General features: G+C 40.4%; 2 protein-coding genes across 2 annotated transcripts; one reads left to right on the forward strand and one right to left on the reverse strand.

The window, feature by feature from the left end:
• Positions 1-5: 5 nt before the first annotated feature.
• On the forward strand, positions 6-6,100 carry mto1 (mitochondrial tRNA translation optimization 1). The gene is made up of 13 exons (XM_051416654.1): positions 6-563; positions 1,316-1,518; positions 1,640-1,839; positions 2,161-2,278; positions 2,650-2,948; positions 3,242-3,354; positions 3,452-3,642; positions 3,736-3,866; positions 4,448-4,652; positions 5,075-5,234; positions 5,324-5,433; positions 5,553-5,710; positions 5,844-6,100. The coding sequence occupies exons 2-13, from the start codon at positions 1,329-1,331 to the stop codon at positions 6,012-6,014; spliced, it is 2,046 nt and encodes a 681-aa protein (XP_051272614.1). The 5' UTR covers positions 6-563; positions 1,316-1,328; the 3' UTR covers positions 6,015-6,100.
• On the reverse strand, positions 6,034-11,255 carry LOC127372818 (tectonic-3). The gene is made up of 14 exons (XM_051416658.1): positions 10,605-11,255; positions 9,713-9,827; positions 9,528-9,625; positions 9,249-9,361; positions 9,049-9,157; positions 8,851-8,963; positions 8,721-8,759; positions 8,303-8,377; positions 8,081-8,200; positions 7,900-7,998; positions 7,692-7,795; positions 7,434-7,581; positions 6,597-6,731; positions 6,034-6,490 (listed from the first exon to the last, which is right to left on the reverse strand). The coding sequence occupies exons 1-14, from the start codon at positions 10,909-10,911 to the stop codon at positions 6,251-6,253; spliced, it is 1,815 nt and encodes a 604-aa protein (XP_051272618.1). The 5' UTR covers positions 10,912-11,255; the 3' UTR covers positions 6,034-6,250.
• Positions 11,256-14,960: the final 3,705 nt, after the last annotated feature.

The following is a 14,960-nucleotide window of genomic DNA, read 5'->3' on the forward strand; positions in this document are numbered from 1 at the left end:
TGACTGGAAACCGGCTGGAAGGGGGAGGGGGCGTTGACGTGCGCGTGCGCCTTTGACCTACTAGTGAGCGCGCGTACGTGCGATGATGTGTGGATTTGATCAATATTTTGATTGATGCTGTTTTGTGTCCGATGTAAACACACGACTGGGTGGTTTTTTCGAGTGTACACGTGGCAGCGCGCAAAACATCAATATTGTTTTGTTGTTTTCTTTGTTTACAAAGTGTCACCTTGATGTTTATTAATTGCACCTTTACCCTCCAGCTTCACATGTGCATAATGCGGCTGCTGCTTGCTTTGTTTTTTCATTTCATTCATGAGTTAATCTACAATTTATGAGGACAGCCAGTGCCTTGGCAAACCGAGCTGACCCAGCTGAACCACTTTGTCAGTGCGCTTTTATTCGCGTTATTACGACTGCAATGGCAGCCTCCATAAAGAGCGTTTAGGGTTACATGGCAGCAGTTTTGTAACCTCATTTCCTAAGGATCTTGATCTTTACGTACATTTCACTCTCCTCTGTCAGAAACATTACATTTGAACAGAAGATCTCCTGCCGAAACTGTAAGTATGTTAGTGACGATGGATGTAGACCTTATAGACGTGATTACAAATGTAGTGCGTAAGTTACATGTTCTTCTGATCCCATGTAAAGTTAAATAGAGAACATGCTGTGGTCCCAATACCTACACAGAAATGGTTTTGTCCAAATTCATTTTATTCAGAGTAAAGCTGCACCGAAAATGTGTAAGATAACCTTATTGATCCACACAGGGGGATGAATAGTATTTGAGTAAACTGAACTTTATCTGTAGTGATTGATTCATATGTGATTGAATCATTAAGCCTTGTGCCTTTATAGTTCCTCATTCATTGTTGTTATCCTTTATAATATTTAGCCCTTTTGTTGTGGTACATTATCAGCAGTACATAAAGTAGTTAGGGCAACTTAAACATCAAAATATGGAGTGGTATTGGATTGTAGTAGGGCTGCACCATATGGTAAAAAATATTATTGCAATTATATAGACAGATATTTGGGTCTTTACCAAACAAACATGTTTATTTACATCTGGAGAACAAGGACAGGGCACCTCTGCAGCACTACAGTACTTCATTATAAAGCTGTTTGGTTACACATTTGTCCGTTGCAGCTTCTGCGATTTGGATATTGCACTTGGCCACATTGGCTCTTTGATAATATTTAGATTAATTGTGCAGCCTTAGTATGAACTAAGTTCTATTTAACTCCAGATTAAAGGCGTTTTTTCCCCAATAGAAATGTCATCATGTTCCATGTAACCCTCCCTCTACAGGTGTACTTCTCACATGTTGACAAAGAAGCTTCCCCCCCTGCGAAGTTTCCTGGTCCAGGTTTCCCGACATGCCAGTCACATTGCCCGTCAGCAGTATGATGTCATTGTTGTGGGTGGGGGCCATGCAGGGACTGAGGCCGCGGCAGCGGCAGCCAGAGTGGGAGCTGAGACACTCCTGGTCACACAGAAAATACATACCATCGGTGAGAGGAAGAGCTTCTTTTAAAGTGATTCTATGTCCATCTAGATATTTTTTTTTTTATTTGAAGGTTTTGGTGATAAACTGATTAACAATTTCATTGATGACCTTTTTTTTCTTTCTAGGCGCCCTGTCCTGTAACCCGTCTCTGGGAGGAGTAGGGAAGGGCCAGCTGGTGAAGGAGGTAGATGCTCTGGACGGGCTGTGTGGTCGAGCAGGAGACTGGGCTGGGATCCATTTCTCCATCCTGAATCGTAGAAAAGGCCCTGCTGTGTGGGGCCCGAGAGCCCAGCTGGACCGCGAGCGCTACCGCAAATTCATTCAGGTGCACAGATATAAAATAAGGTTTCATCATCTGTTTTTAAAGACCCAGTGTGTAACATTTAGGAGCGTAGATAGGGCCTTTTTTCACGTTTTTTACAAGGTTACCGGCCACCATAGTTTCTCCTTCACACTTCATAGCCTGTTCTCATTCCCAGATCGTCAAATGCAGATGCGAGTGGTGTTCAGTTAGTTGCAATCTGCAACATCACCACTAGATGCCACTAAATTCTATGCACTGGTCCTTTTAATAGAACAAAATTTCTATCCGCGAATGAATAAAAATGTCACTAACTATGTGTTCTGCCTGCTGTTGCTCATTCAGTCTGAGCTGCTGTCCACTCCCAGGCTGACCGTTGTGGAGGGCTCAGTGGAGGACCTGCTGGTCACAGAACCAAACCCAGAGGAGCCTGGACACCACAAAGTCACTGGGATACGTTTAGGTCAGGAACAATTAAGAGCTATCTGCCAATGTTTATGATGAGGGTTTAAATGGCTAGTTTGTCTTTACTTGTTTATTAGTCAGTTTAGTAGAGAACCAACTTGAAGTAAATTATTACTTTATTAAAAAATTTAATTTGGTGTCTGTGCAGCCTGAGTGGCTGATTATGGATCGTACTGTATACTGAATGCAGAATCAAGGTGGTCAGTAGATTCAAATGTGTCCTAAATATCAGACAGACTTTTGTTTGACATCTGATATCAATCTCTAACAACTGTGGCAACCAGTAAAATGCATTTCCATTATTGCAAATTTAAGTGTGTAATTACAGAAAAAATCTTAATCATTTTATGATTTTGTACTTCTTCTCAGAAAATGGAAGCGACCCAATCTCAGCCAGCTCCGTGATTCTTACTACTGGTACTTTCTTGACTGGCTCCCTCTTCATGGGCCAAACCATGTCCCCCGGGGGTCGGATTGGAGATGCCCCGTCGAGTGCTGGGCTGTCCCGGACGATGAGGGAGAGGCTGGGGCTGAGGATAGGCAGGCTGAGGACTGGTACCCCTCCCAGGATTGTGAAGGATTCAGTAGACCTTGCCCAGGCTCACCTTCACCTTCCTGACAGTCCTCCAACTCCCTTTAGCTTTCTCAATACACACACACGCTGCAAGGTAAAGTTTCTGTACAGTTACCTTTCCAAGTAGTTCCAAATGTGGTTCTCCAGATGTGTTTGTTTGGTATGGACCCCAACAAATGTCACATCATCATGATTTCAGTAGTTTATATGAATATAATATAATTTTATCTTAATTATAATATGTCTGTATAATCGCAACATTATTTATGTACCATATCGTGCAGCCCTACTTCATAGTGTAGGAGATCCTAAAAGTGCTCACTGAAATTGTCAGTGTTTTTTTTCTAATTAATGAATACTTTATTTTGAAACTAAACACTTCTTAAGCCTGAGGAGCAGCTGCCTTGCTACCTGACCTATACTACCCCCGGTGTAGAGAGAGTTGTGCAGGAGAGTCTTCATCTCAACTGTCACATACAGCAAGACGCCAAGGGTCCCAGGTACACACATACCCACAGACTCACAATGTACATTTTAGACACTGTACAGTGTTTTCTGAAACTCAAAAGTACTAACTGTAGTCCTTGTCTCTCACAGGTACTGCCCCTCCATCGAGTCTCGAGTGCTTCGCTTTCCAGGCCGAAAGCACCAGGTGTGGCTGGAGCCTGAGGGAGTGACCTCTGACCTTTTGTACCCTCAGGGTCTGTCCATGACCATGCCCCCTGACATCCAGCTCCGCCTCATCAGAGAAATCCCTGCCATGCACAGAGCAGAGATCCACACACCTGGTACACGGCCTGAGTCCTGTTTGATTGCCTGCAGTCAATGGATCTGGATTGAACAGTGAATGAATGTGTGTTATTTATTTATTTTTTTTCCAGGTTATGGTGTGCAGTATGATTTTGTGTGTCCCACTCAGCTGAGCCCTGCGTTGCAGGTGAAAAGCACCCAAGGTCTTTTTCTGGCCGGTCAGATCAACGGAACAACGGGGTACGAGGAGGCTGCTGCACAGGTAGCTGCTTTCTTTCTGTACACTATATTTAGCCATTATTGTCGGTCATAAAACAAAAAAACAACAACTTTTCCTTCCACATACATACACACTAATAGAAATATACCCATACAGGCCTATAGTCAGTCTGGTTACACACCTCTGCCAACATGTATGATTTATTCAGGGATTCAGTTAGGTCTGGTGTTGTGGGTATTTCTGCTGGGTGGACAGACGTGAAACAGACCAGACGTGGGTCTTTTCTGTAATGCCAATTCATAGTTTTTCTTCCATTATTTGTAGTGGCAGTGATTATTGTCTAGCAGCTATGTTCTTGGCCCAAGATCAAATCAATAGTTTTTATAGAATTAATAAATGTTATTATTTCCCACTGCAATTATGCAAACAGCTTGTTTAACATTGTGACTTATATTCACATTTTAATCGAATGGCAGTCATTAAATTACATTAAATCTAAGGTGTAGAACTGCACCATGGGCATCATAGCTTTCTGACACTGTATGAGTTACACTGAACCAGAATAATCTGTAATAAGAGGAACTATTTAAAACTGAGGAAACCTCTTGTGTCTATCTGTGCAGGGCCTGTGGGCGGGGGTGAACGCCGCCCGCTGGGCACTCTCCATGCCTGCAGTGACATTGTCTCGGACTGAGAGTTACATTGGAGTTCTCATCGATGATCTGGTGAGTCGAGGCGTTACAGAGCCCTACCGCATGTTCACCAGCCGGGCTGAGTTTCGAACCTCTCTAAGGCCGGACAACGCTGACCTCCGCCTCACTCTGAAAGGTAGGCACAGTGTCCGGTACTTTGTCATTTACAATCAAATGTCCATTTTATTTATTTTATAGTCTATTGTCCTAGCTGACCAAGGTAAAAGATAACCTCTATGTCTACTTTGATTGTTGTGTATTCATATGCATTACTATAGAGGTTTAAAAAATAAATACACTGTTTGTAAAATATCTCAACAGTAATTCCTTAAAATATAAGCACATTACATTAATATCAAGGTGTTCAGTTTAATACTGTATATCATGAGATTGGATTTTGACATTACTTGGCCCTATTGTGTGCATTTCATCTGGAGTACACTTGCACTCCCACTTATTCCTCTTTTGATTAACTTATACAGCCCACACGTCCACAAGTTGTTGTTCTGCTTCCTGTCCTTTAGTTTTTCTCCTCTCATAAACTATTTCCTCTGTCAGGATTTGAGGAGGTGGGATGTGTGTCCTCCTTACGCTACCAGGAGGCTGTGAGAGTGAGGGACAGTCTGCATGAAGCACTGGCGGCCCTTCAGTCTCTCGTTCTGTCCTCCCCCAACTGGAAAAAAAAGCTGCCCGACATCCATATATGTGAGGCCAAGAAGTGAGTGACTAGTATTTCATGACACAGTCAGAAGTACCTCTGTGGTCGATTCGTGGTCCTGACTGTTACTTTGTGCCTTCTTTCTCCAGTGGTATGGATGTGCTGCAGTACAGTGATGTGTCCTTTGAAATGTTGGCATCTGCCTTCCCAGAGTGCCTTTCACCTTACATGGAGTTCTCACAAAGACTTAAGATAGAGGGTAATTATAATTGTTGGCTAAGTTATCTTTCTGCATTGCCTCTAAATGTTGCTTTGTTCCTTTAAGCTACTATAACATAGTTCATTCTCTCTCAATAAAACATTTCTCCTGTTATTTAGCTGTGTACAAGCGTCACTGCGACCTACAGAGGAAGGAGATAGCGAGAATTCAGAAGGAGGAGAACATGTCTCTCCCACAGGATATGGACTATATATCTTTGCCGGTGTCACTGTCGAACGAAGCCAGAGAGATTTTGGACAGAGTTCGACCCAGCACTGTGAGTCTGCACATTTAGAGTATAGTCCATTTATTGCTTACCAATAACTTTTTGTTCTTTTTTAACCCAATAATGTGCTATCACATTAAAAAAACTAAATAATATGCAACTAATGCCGTGTTTTATCCTCCAGCTGGGTGCTGCTACACGTTTGCAAGGTATCACTCCAGCTGCAATCGTCCATCTCCTCCACTACGTGCGCTGCATAGGACAAAAGGAGAGACAAAGGCACAGAAGCCAACCAGACCAAAAGGAGGAGAGAAAAGAGGACCTGTGTGCAAGTAGCGCATCTTTACCTCAGTGAAATGATGACTCGTGAAAGGTCTTGTAAAAATGTATTTATTCCTGAAAACGCACAAAAGAATAAATTAAAGTGTTTTATCATTTTAATCTTTTCCTTAAGAATATAACTCTTTATGTTGTAAAAAAAACTGCTTAACAAAATAAAAGTATGTAGTAAAAATTCTTTCAGCTATTTCCTCAAGATAAGGAGCCCTCGAAACTTCCCTGATAGCGATCCGACTAGCATTAGCATTAGCACTAGAAGAATTCTAATCCTGTTAGTAACATTACTGTGAACAGCATTAAACTCCATGTGACCTTCTCAGTGCCACTGGCGTTAATGACAACGTGCCCGTCCAGCTCAGCAGTGCCTCTAGTGAAGAAACCAAATGGAAACTTCCAGTTCGGCTGAGGCAAGCCCCTGGGGGGTTCTGGGTAAACCGTAGTGTCGACAAACGTCACTTCAGTGGTTAGAGCAACAGGGGACGATATAGGACACTGAAATAAAGAAGGGAGGAGAGTATATGGACATTTTCATAGAGGAGAAACGTGTTGTGCAGAAAAGAAGGTGCTGGCCTCACAATGAGAGAGTGCATGTGCCTACCTTGACATTTTGACACTGGAAAAGGTATTTGGCTCCAAGAATGTAGTTCTGGGGAAGGTCTAAGAGACCCTGGCGGGCCCACAGCACTCGGATAGAGAGAGAGTTGGGGAGGACGCACCCTGATTCACATGTTTCCTGAGAGATGGAACAGAATAAATTACTGTTAATAGGAGGAACATAGGTTATAGGACTGGACCTTTGGTACAACTACATGTAAGATAGCAAAGTCAAACAAAGCTGTGAAAAACTCCTTATTCAGGTCTAATGATCTTTATATCCTGCTGTAAACAGCAGTAACCAGGCTTAGGGAATAACAGATTACATGAAACTGTGTTTAGTAATAAGGATACAAAAAGACATCATAAGATTACAGTTACATTTAGTATTATTTAGCAGAATTACAATTTTAAAATATATTAAGTTTTCTTTGAAAATACACTCAGCAGACGACATATTTCTGATGCGAAAGATCTTCTGTTTCCATTTTCTTTCACAAGGTTACATTGTTCTGTTGTTGTATAGAAAATGCTTGAATCAGTACTTCTTATTGATATTTATTTTCACTTGTTTTCATTTACATCTTTAGTATTGAGGTAATCCAAATGTAACAAACAGTAATCAAGCCACGTTACATTCATATTCTGATACTCGGATTAGGTTACTGACTACATTTTCTAACAGGTGATTAGTAATTGTATCTGATTACATTTTTAAAGTAACCCTCCGAGTGCTGGCAGTAAGCCTATTCGGTCAGATGGCCACAATGTTAAGTTTCAGATAATTCAAAGTTCTTAAACTTTCTTGCTTAAATACTTCAACTTCCTGATTCAGCTGTACCTGCAGGCTGACGGGACACTCCTGGGTGATGACTCTCGTCCAGTCAAGTTGGGAGCCCGAATTCATGGCGATCACATCAGGAGTAGCAAGTCCCTGCAAGATCCCGTAAACCTGGGAACGTAGCTCTGAACAGTCACTAGATGAGGAACTAAAGAGCACATCGAGAGAGAGAGAGAGAGAGAGAGAGAGAGATATGACATATTTCGTCACTACTCTTCATGTCAGAAACATCAGTTAAAACTAGAGATAGAGACTCACCTGAATGTGCAACCAGTGATAGTGTTGTGTGTGAAGAGGATGGGCGCTCGTCTGCTGGGGTCAGAGGAACACTCCCCGCTCTGTGACACCCCCAGTGTGCTCAGCTAACTCACTGTCAAGGAACCATGACGTACGATTGACTCAAAGCTAGCTGCATAAATGACAATGTAACTTAAAGAGAAGTTTATGATGCTGTTTGTGAGGATACAGGCTGCACTTCACCGTCAAAGCGGCCAATGACAGGGGATCCCGCTCTAAGTCCGAGAGCAGGGGCCGGTCCTCCTGGAGTGCTGCGGGGTGTTGCCAGCTGGAAGAGAGAAATTATAATAATCTTAGTGTTTGAATCTGCAGCCCATTAAGTGATGAAATCTGTGGCTTCAACAGGCTACCTGGAACTGTACAGAGTGCGTCTGCAGCAGCAACTGATTTGGATCCACATCAGCTAAGACTACGTTTACTGTTGCATATGTGAGCTCCCCTCGGGCTGTGTGCCCTATGACATACTGAACCTGCGGGAGAATCGGGAAAAGGAGGATTGAGTTTGTTGAATTTGGGATTTAGGAAACAATGGTGGGAAGAAAAGAAAAAAAGAAACATTTTCATCTGCTTACTTTTTTCACCACATTGACACAGGAGTTGTTTTGTTCGCTCGGCTCAGGCCAGTCAAACAGCGGAGTAACGGGGATCTGAAACAAGAGTTGGTACAGTTCCTTACTTTGGAAGAAAAAACAAGTCTTTAAGTGGCATTAAATGTTGGTATAAAGGATTTATTTCTTAATGCACAGACTGGCCTGTCAACACCTAATAAATATATTTTTAAATGCTAAAGATACAGTTATTCATACTGTAGAAACAGTATAAGGGATGCTTCATCAATCAAGACTTGTGCTTTATATATATATATTTATATTGCATTTTTGCCTCGTGACATACAGGAGAAAACTGTATGAGGCATGTGAAGTGCAAAATGGCTGTGTTTCTGCTAATCCCATGTATGGCTTTGGGCTATATGTACAGTCAGTGACTTACCAGAAGGTCTGACACTTGTGCCGTCTCGACTGTTGGAATCTGTAATAAAAATATTGACGTTAGCTGATCCGCAGTGAGATCCTAACCTGTAATCTACATAAAAGCATTTAGTGCAGGCAGATTCACCGACCTTGATCAGACTCAGGTCAGAGAAGTAGGAGCGGGCGTTGAGATTTGGATCTGTGGTGCATGACTGAGGAGTTAACGTGCGGGAACAAGACAGAGACACAGACCTCAAGAACTCTGCAAGCAAAGGAGAACATAAGGTAGTCAGAAAATACATAAAGCAACGTAATGACTGTTTATCCATTTGGTATTATGGACTTACTTGCAGGGTTGCGGTTGACACAGAATGTAGCTGCAGTCCCTGGAGAAGGCTGACGAAGGAGACCCCGCAGAGATGAGCTGGAGAAATATGTCTGAATGACATCATCAGCCTACAAAAATAAAGAGTGTTATACACACTGCATATATTAAAGATACACTTTTAGCTATGTCTAGCACCCTAAAAGAACAATATATGTTTACCCGGTAGAAATCTCTGCTGTAGGTGCTGCTTGTAGGTGCTGGTGGTGAGAAGTGGTACGAATCCCCTAAAGCTGGATACTGAGGTAGAGCTGGGAGGGACGGGGGGGCATTATCTGTAGGGAGAGGTTTTTAAAAAATGCATAATGGAGGACACTTATATACTGGTCTTGTGAAATTAGTGACTCCCCTGTTGATAGCACTGATTGTTAATTAATTTAAAGATGATTTATGTAGTGTTTTTGAATATGTATATGAATATATTCTTATTAGTTTGAGTACCTTTAGGCCGGACACAAAACAAGGAGTCCGTCACAGTGACAAGAGAGGAATCCACGTTAGCCCTGAACATCAACCATTTCTCAATGCAAACTCCCGATCTGTAAAATAAGAGTTTAAACTCTTTTAAATGCTTTAAAATGTGCACTTTACGTGCTATAACTTTAGAACATGTGCAGAAGACTTACATGGCTTTTTGTGGACATCCCGTGAAGATGGTGCTCAAGTTCGCAATACCACAATCAACTGTGTCACAACAGCAGCCGATGTCACAGAAATCAGGGGTTAAATCACAGAGACAACCTGAATAACAACAGAGAAGACAGGACAACTTGTATGAGGTTCACTGGTTTAACAAAAGCACATAATAGTGGATACACTGTCAGTCAAATGATTTTAAAGCTTAAGTTGTTTTATTGAGATAGTAGAAACACTTGTGGCCATTGATCTTATTGGAAACAACCTAGATCTAACTAATTATTGTAAATGAGTTGAGACTGCATAGGTGCATTTGTGGACTTTATATATATTTACATAAATATAAATATGTTTTTAATTCACATTCGATTTCATGGTTAACCTTATTTTTCAAATTAAGCTCTGAAATCTTATCATTAATACTCTCATAAGTTCAGTAGTCAACTGTCAAAGGCAGACTTTTTAAAGCCTGAGCAATACAAGATTGTTTTATTGACAAATTACTAAAAAGCACAATGTTTTGCATTATTAAGCAGCATCTAAGAACAAGTGATAGGGTTTGTTTGGCAGCCATAGATCTGCAAAAAATAAATGAGGAAGTTCAAACCGGGTCTCTCTTGCATTAACAGTGGGATACAGTTTGATCACATGAGTGTATCACAGTGATTTCCAACCAGTAGCAGCTCAATTAATTCAGAAAATCGAATTAACGACTTGATTTAAAAACTACATCCACATATTGAGTAGCAGCTTGGCAACAGGTTTTACTCTGGCCTGACAAACAAAAGACTGCAGCAGAGTGGAAACAAAGGATGATGCACTGAGAGTTTCAGCTCATATTTCCAATAACATGAAACATCCCAGGAGGCGGGTGTTAGTTACCCTCTGAAGAGAGCACAGGCTGAGCGGTGGCTGCAGAGGGAGCTTCAGTCACTGCCATCGTGGTTGCCATGGAGTCCACGGTGGGGTCCACGGTGGAGTCCACGGTGGCCGCCGTAGTGGTGCCGACACCGGGGGGGTCCACGGCCGGTGTACCGCCCGGAGCCGGGGTCACCGAGCTCAGGGACTCCACATCTGTGGGGCTGACATCAACGCTTGAAGTGACCCCCGATTCTGTGACTGCGTGAACTAAACGTCCACACAAGACGAGAAGTATCTGAACGGAACGACACCACCGCCGGAAATTCATGTCGCCAGAGACATGGTGCGGTAAACGGTGCGAAGTAACGTCCCAAGCGAGCTACCGTAGCGTCAGATAGCTAATGTTAACTTCACATTTAGCAGCAATTATCTCGCCTACGTTGCTTGTTACAACTTCGGACACACGAATACATCAATAATATAATTTATTGAATACAACAATAAAATAAAACAACGTTAAAATTAACGTATGTAATTCAGAAAAACGTTTTTTATGGACGCATTTAGCCAAACATGCTAACATAAATCCACTGGGTAGCTTCTCGTTACTAAGGAAGTTGTGTCACTGCCACTTCCGTTTCTAAGATGTTACTCTGTCACTACCGTAAGACCTGGAAGAGAGCGGAAAGAGCTTTTTTCTAACTTCTTAAATGTATGTAATCAGTCAGCGTTGATTACCATGAATACCACTATATGAGAAGAACAAATAAATACAAGAGTGAAATAAACAATTAAACACAACAAGACAACGAAGAGGGAAACTAAATAAAAGAAAGGTTAAATAAGGTAGGATCATTTTTTTATTGTTCCCCTAGAGGAGGAAGAGAAACTTAAAGAAAATAATTAACTAATAGTCTTTAAAATAAGAATATAATAAAACAGAAACCATAAATAGGTCAGTTAACACAGCTTATTTGCTGTCATTGCATATTTTGTTTAACTTAATCGAATCAATACAGATACATTTCTATATATTTAAATATATATATATGATATATATACATTATGAATTTTTCTCTTAAAATATCTATTTTCTCCTGAAATAGAAATTCTGGACTGCTGTCTGTGGATGAGGCACTTACACTTCAACTGGGAGCTGAAGATTGTTACTGGGAGTATTTGTTTAAAGAGTTCGTTTTCAAATTCAGACTTTGGCGATGAAGCATAGGGAATGAAGAGGATCTTAAAGATAAAAATTGTGCTCTATCCCAAAGAACCGTAGATAAAGACATATACAGATGGGATAAAGGTAATGTCTGCAAACAAGCCTCTACACCCATCCACAGTCGTTCCCAAGAGATCTGCCTCCCCCAGCGACTTGTCTACAGAATATCAACTTTAAATGCATAGCATGTCCTCCTTTTGTTTAAATTTAAATGTTAAATGTGCTTCTCAGCCCACATGCTTCTAAAAAGATGGGTGAGAACATACAAATCCTTTTCCTGCAGTGGGTGAGCTAATAACTAATAACTTCCCACGGCACCAAAATGCCTGACTTACAGAGTTTAGCATGCAAATGCAGTAATTTCTTAAAAGGGTCAAAGCAGTTTAAAAGGTTGTGTAGTTGTTTTGCTGGAAGTGAAACTCACTTTTCTTATTTTCTGTTTCTGGACTCTGCAGAGGTGTTAGCAGGCACAAATTAGCAGAAATTACTATGTGTATTTTGAAAAATGAGGGTGGAAAATCAGTGACCCTTTGTGCTCATTGTTCAACCTTGTGAACAGATGTTTGTTTCAACCCTTTCAGTATGTACATATCCTTTTCCCCATATTAACATCTTAGGCCTTAATTAAGAACGATCAAGTTTCACAATACAACACCATGTCTCTTCAGATTACCTGGTCTCTGCATTGTTTGTGTAAATCCTGCCTTCATCTCTCCAACCTGATCATGAATGTCCGTGGCACGCAATGCCAAAGACAACCTGGTGAGCTACTTTGATTGTATAAGTGTGTCCCAGCCTGAGGCAGGTCCCTGTGGGTGGCTGCATCCACAAGTTCATGCAAGGTTTCACATTCCTGAGAGTAATCTTACCTCCAGTAAAACAGAAATTTTACTATTTGTACAACGTCTTTTAAAAAGAAATATTAGGCAACATTAAGATCCATGACACTGATAAGATAAATAAGTTCATTTCTTGACTGTTTTTCCTCATGAGATACTTAGTATGCCTCAGTGGCCATGATGAGATTAGCAGCACCCTGCAAGGCTGCAGACTGCAGTGAATGCCAAGCAGAGGTGAACAAAATGTTCCTTGAGATCTACACAACAGAATACTTGTATTCATATTCTTTGGTTTTCTTATCTATGAGGTGAGCCCTGTTTCAATTATATTACCTTTGTCAATTTAAGATAACTGGGCCCGTATTTATTTAACTGCTAAAAGTTACATTTTAGACTTGAGTGAAAGATAAAAGTAACATATGTACTCTTACTTACTTTTGTTTGTTGCTTATATTGAATTTTTGCTTTTAAATGTAAGAAAGTTAAACAGGTCAGTTTTTAAAGAAACATGGGTTAGAGGGATGGACATGATAAATAAATTATTATGCAAAAAGAGGGCAAGAGAGAGAGAGAGAAAGTGGTAAACATCCTGTCACAGTAAGCTAAAACTACCCTATTATGAATTAAACATATTGACTTTGCTTATCCTTCCCTCACAGTTAAATGTCCCATCTTTCAAACTCCACTCTCCCAGCTTTTAATGCAGATTTCTTGTCAAATATCTGGAGTCTCAAACCTAACTCAAGCTCCCGCAGAGCCATAGAAATGAACAGTTTAACAGAACTAACCAGGATGAGTCAACTGGCGTTTATGTGTAAAATAAGTGGATTGCCTCTTTAAAAGCATGCAAATACTAAAAAAAGAATATAAATTTTACTACTTCAACTGCTACTATTAAAAAATAACAAATACAATATGCTATAATAACAGAAATCTAAATTGTTTTCTAAAATTAATCTAAATTTCATGTCAAAGAAATGTATGAAACAAACAGAAGGAGAATTTAATGCCAGTTATGAAATAAATTACCTGTCACCTGATTTTTACAGCAAATTGGTATGTTTATTGTACAGCTTTGTGCAACCATTTACACTGAACAAAATTATAAACGCAAGATGAACTCAAAGATCTAAGACTTTCTCTATGTACACAAAAGGCCTATTTCTCTTAAATATTGTTCACAAATCTGTCAAAATCTGTATTAGTGAGCACTTCCTTTGCCGAGATAATCCATCCACCACAGGTGTGGCATATCAAGATGCTGATCAGACAGCATGGGTATTGCACAGGGCTTGCACTTAGGCTGTCCACAATAAAATAATAAAGTACAACAGCTTAGTCATTGTTTTGATTAGCACTTTACCTCTGCTTGTCTACTGGAAGGGCATCCAAGAGGGCACTTTATTTTTTTCTACCATAGGAGCATCTAAGAGGGCACTTTTGTAGTGTTTTTGTCACATGGGGGCACCTCCCCCATTTCTTTGTGTTGGTAACTCAGATATGTGTCTATTGCTTCAAATAAGGTGCTAAAAGCACATAATTTGCCATTCTCAATCAATCGACTGGAGGCTGCTGCTGTAAACGTTGATAAACTGTAAACCTGATGCTATAAACCTACCTTTTGTACTATAACCTCTAACACAATGTGTCTGTGTATTCTTTGGAGCATAAATTCTGTGAGGAAAAGCTTTTTGTTTCCCTATTTCCTCATGTGATCTCACTCTCATTTTCTTTACAAAACTAAAACAAAATTAGCTTCTTCAGTCATTACTGTTCAGTTTCAGCTCTGTCTGTCTGTTTGAGGAAACCTTCCAATTTTTTCTTCCTTTCTCTCTACATGGATCAAATCTCAAATATAATACGGATATATTCAAAATGAAGTCGTTATCCTTCTGGCAGCTTTAAACTTCATACTTATTCCAATGGGTTTCTGAACTTTAAAAGACATTTACTCAAATGCAGTCTTTTGACTTCTAAAGAGGAGTCTGTCCATTGTGAAATGTTTCATTGTCAGGCTGAGCTTATTTTCAGTGAAAATATTGTTTCCTCTGGCAGGATATTGAGTGTGGAAATCCTGGAATGTTATTCAAAACAGCACCTTCTGGCTGAACTGAGCATTCAGAATAGCAGACCATTATCAAGCCATCTTTTACTGCTATTAGGTTTGGCTTCAAATGTTTGGGTCCAAAAGTATGTTTTAGCAGCAGAGTGTCTACACATTTTCTGTGTCTCATAAAAAAAATAGCTTTTTATTGGTAATGAATATTGAAAATATTCAACAATTTTCTTTGGTAATAGAGCAAGAAGCACAAG

The sequence above is a fragment of the Dicentrarchus labrax genome, unplaced genomic scaffold (genome assembly GCF_905237075.1).
Source record: "Dicentrarchus labrax unplaced genomic scaffold, dlabrax2021, whole genome shotgun sequence".
NCBI lineage: Eukaryota > Metazoa > Chordata > Actinopteri > Moronidae > Dicentrarchus > Dicentrarchus labrax.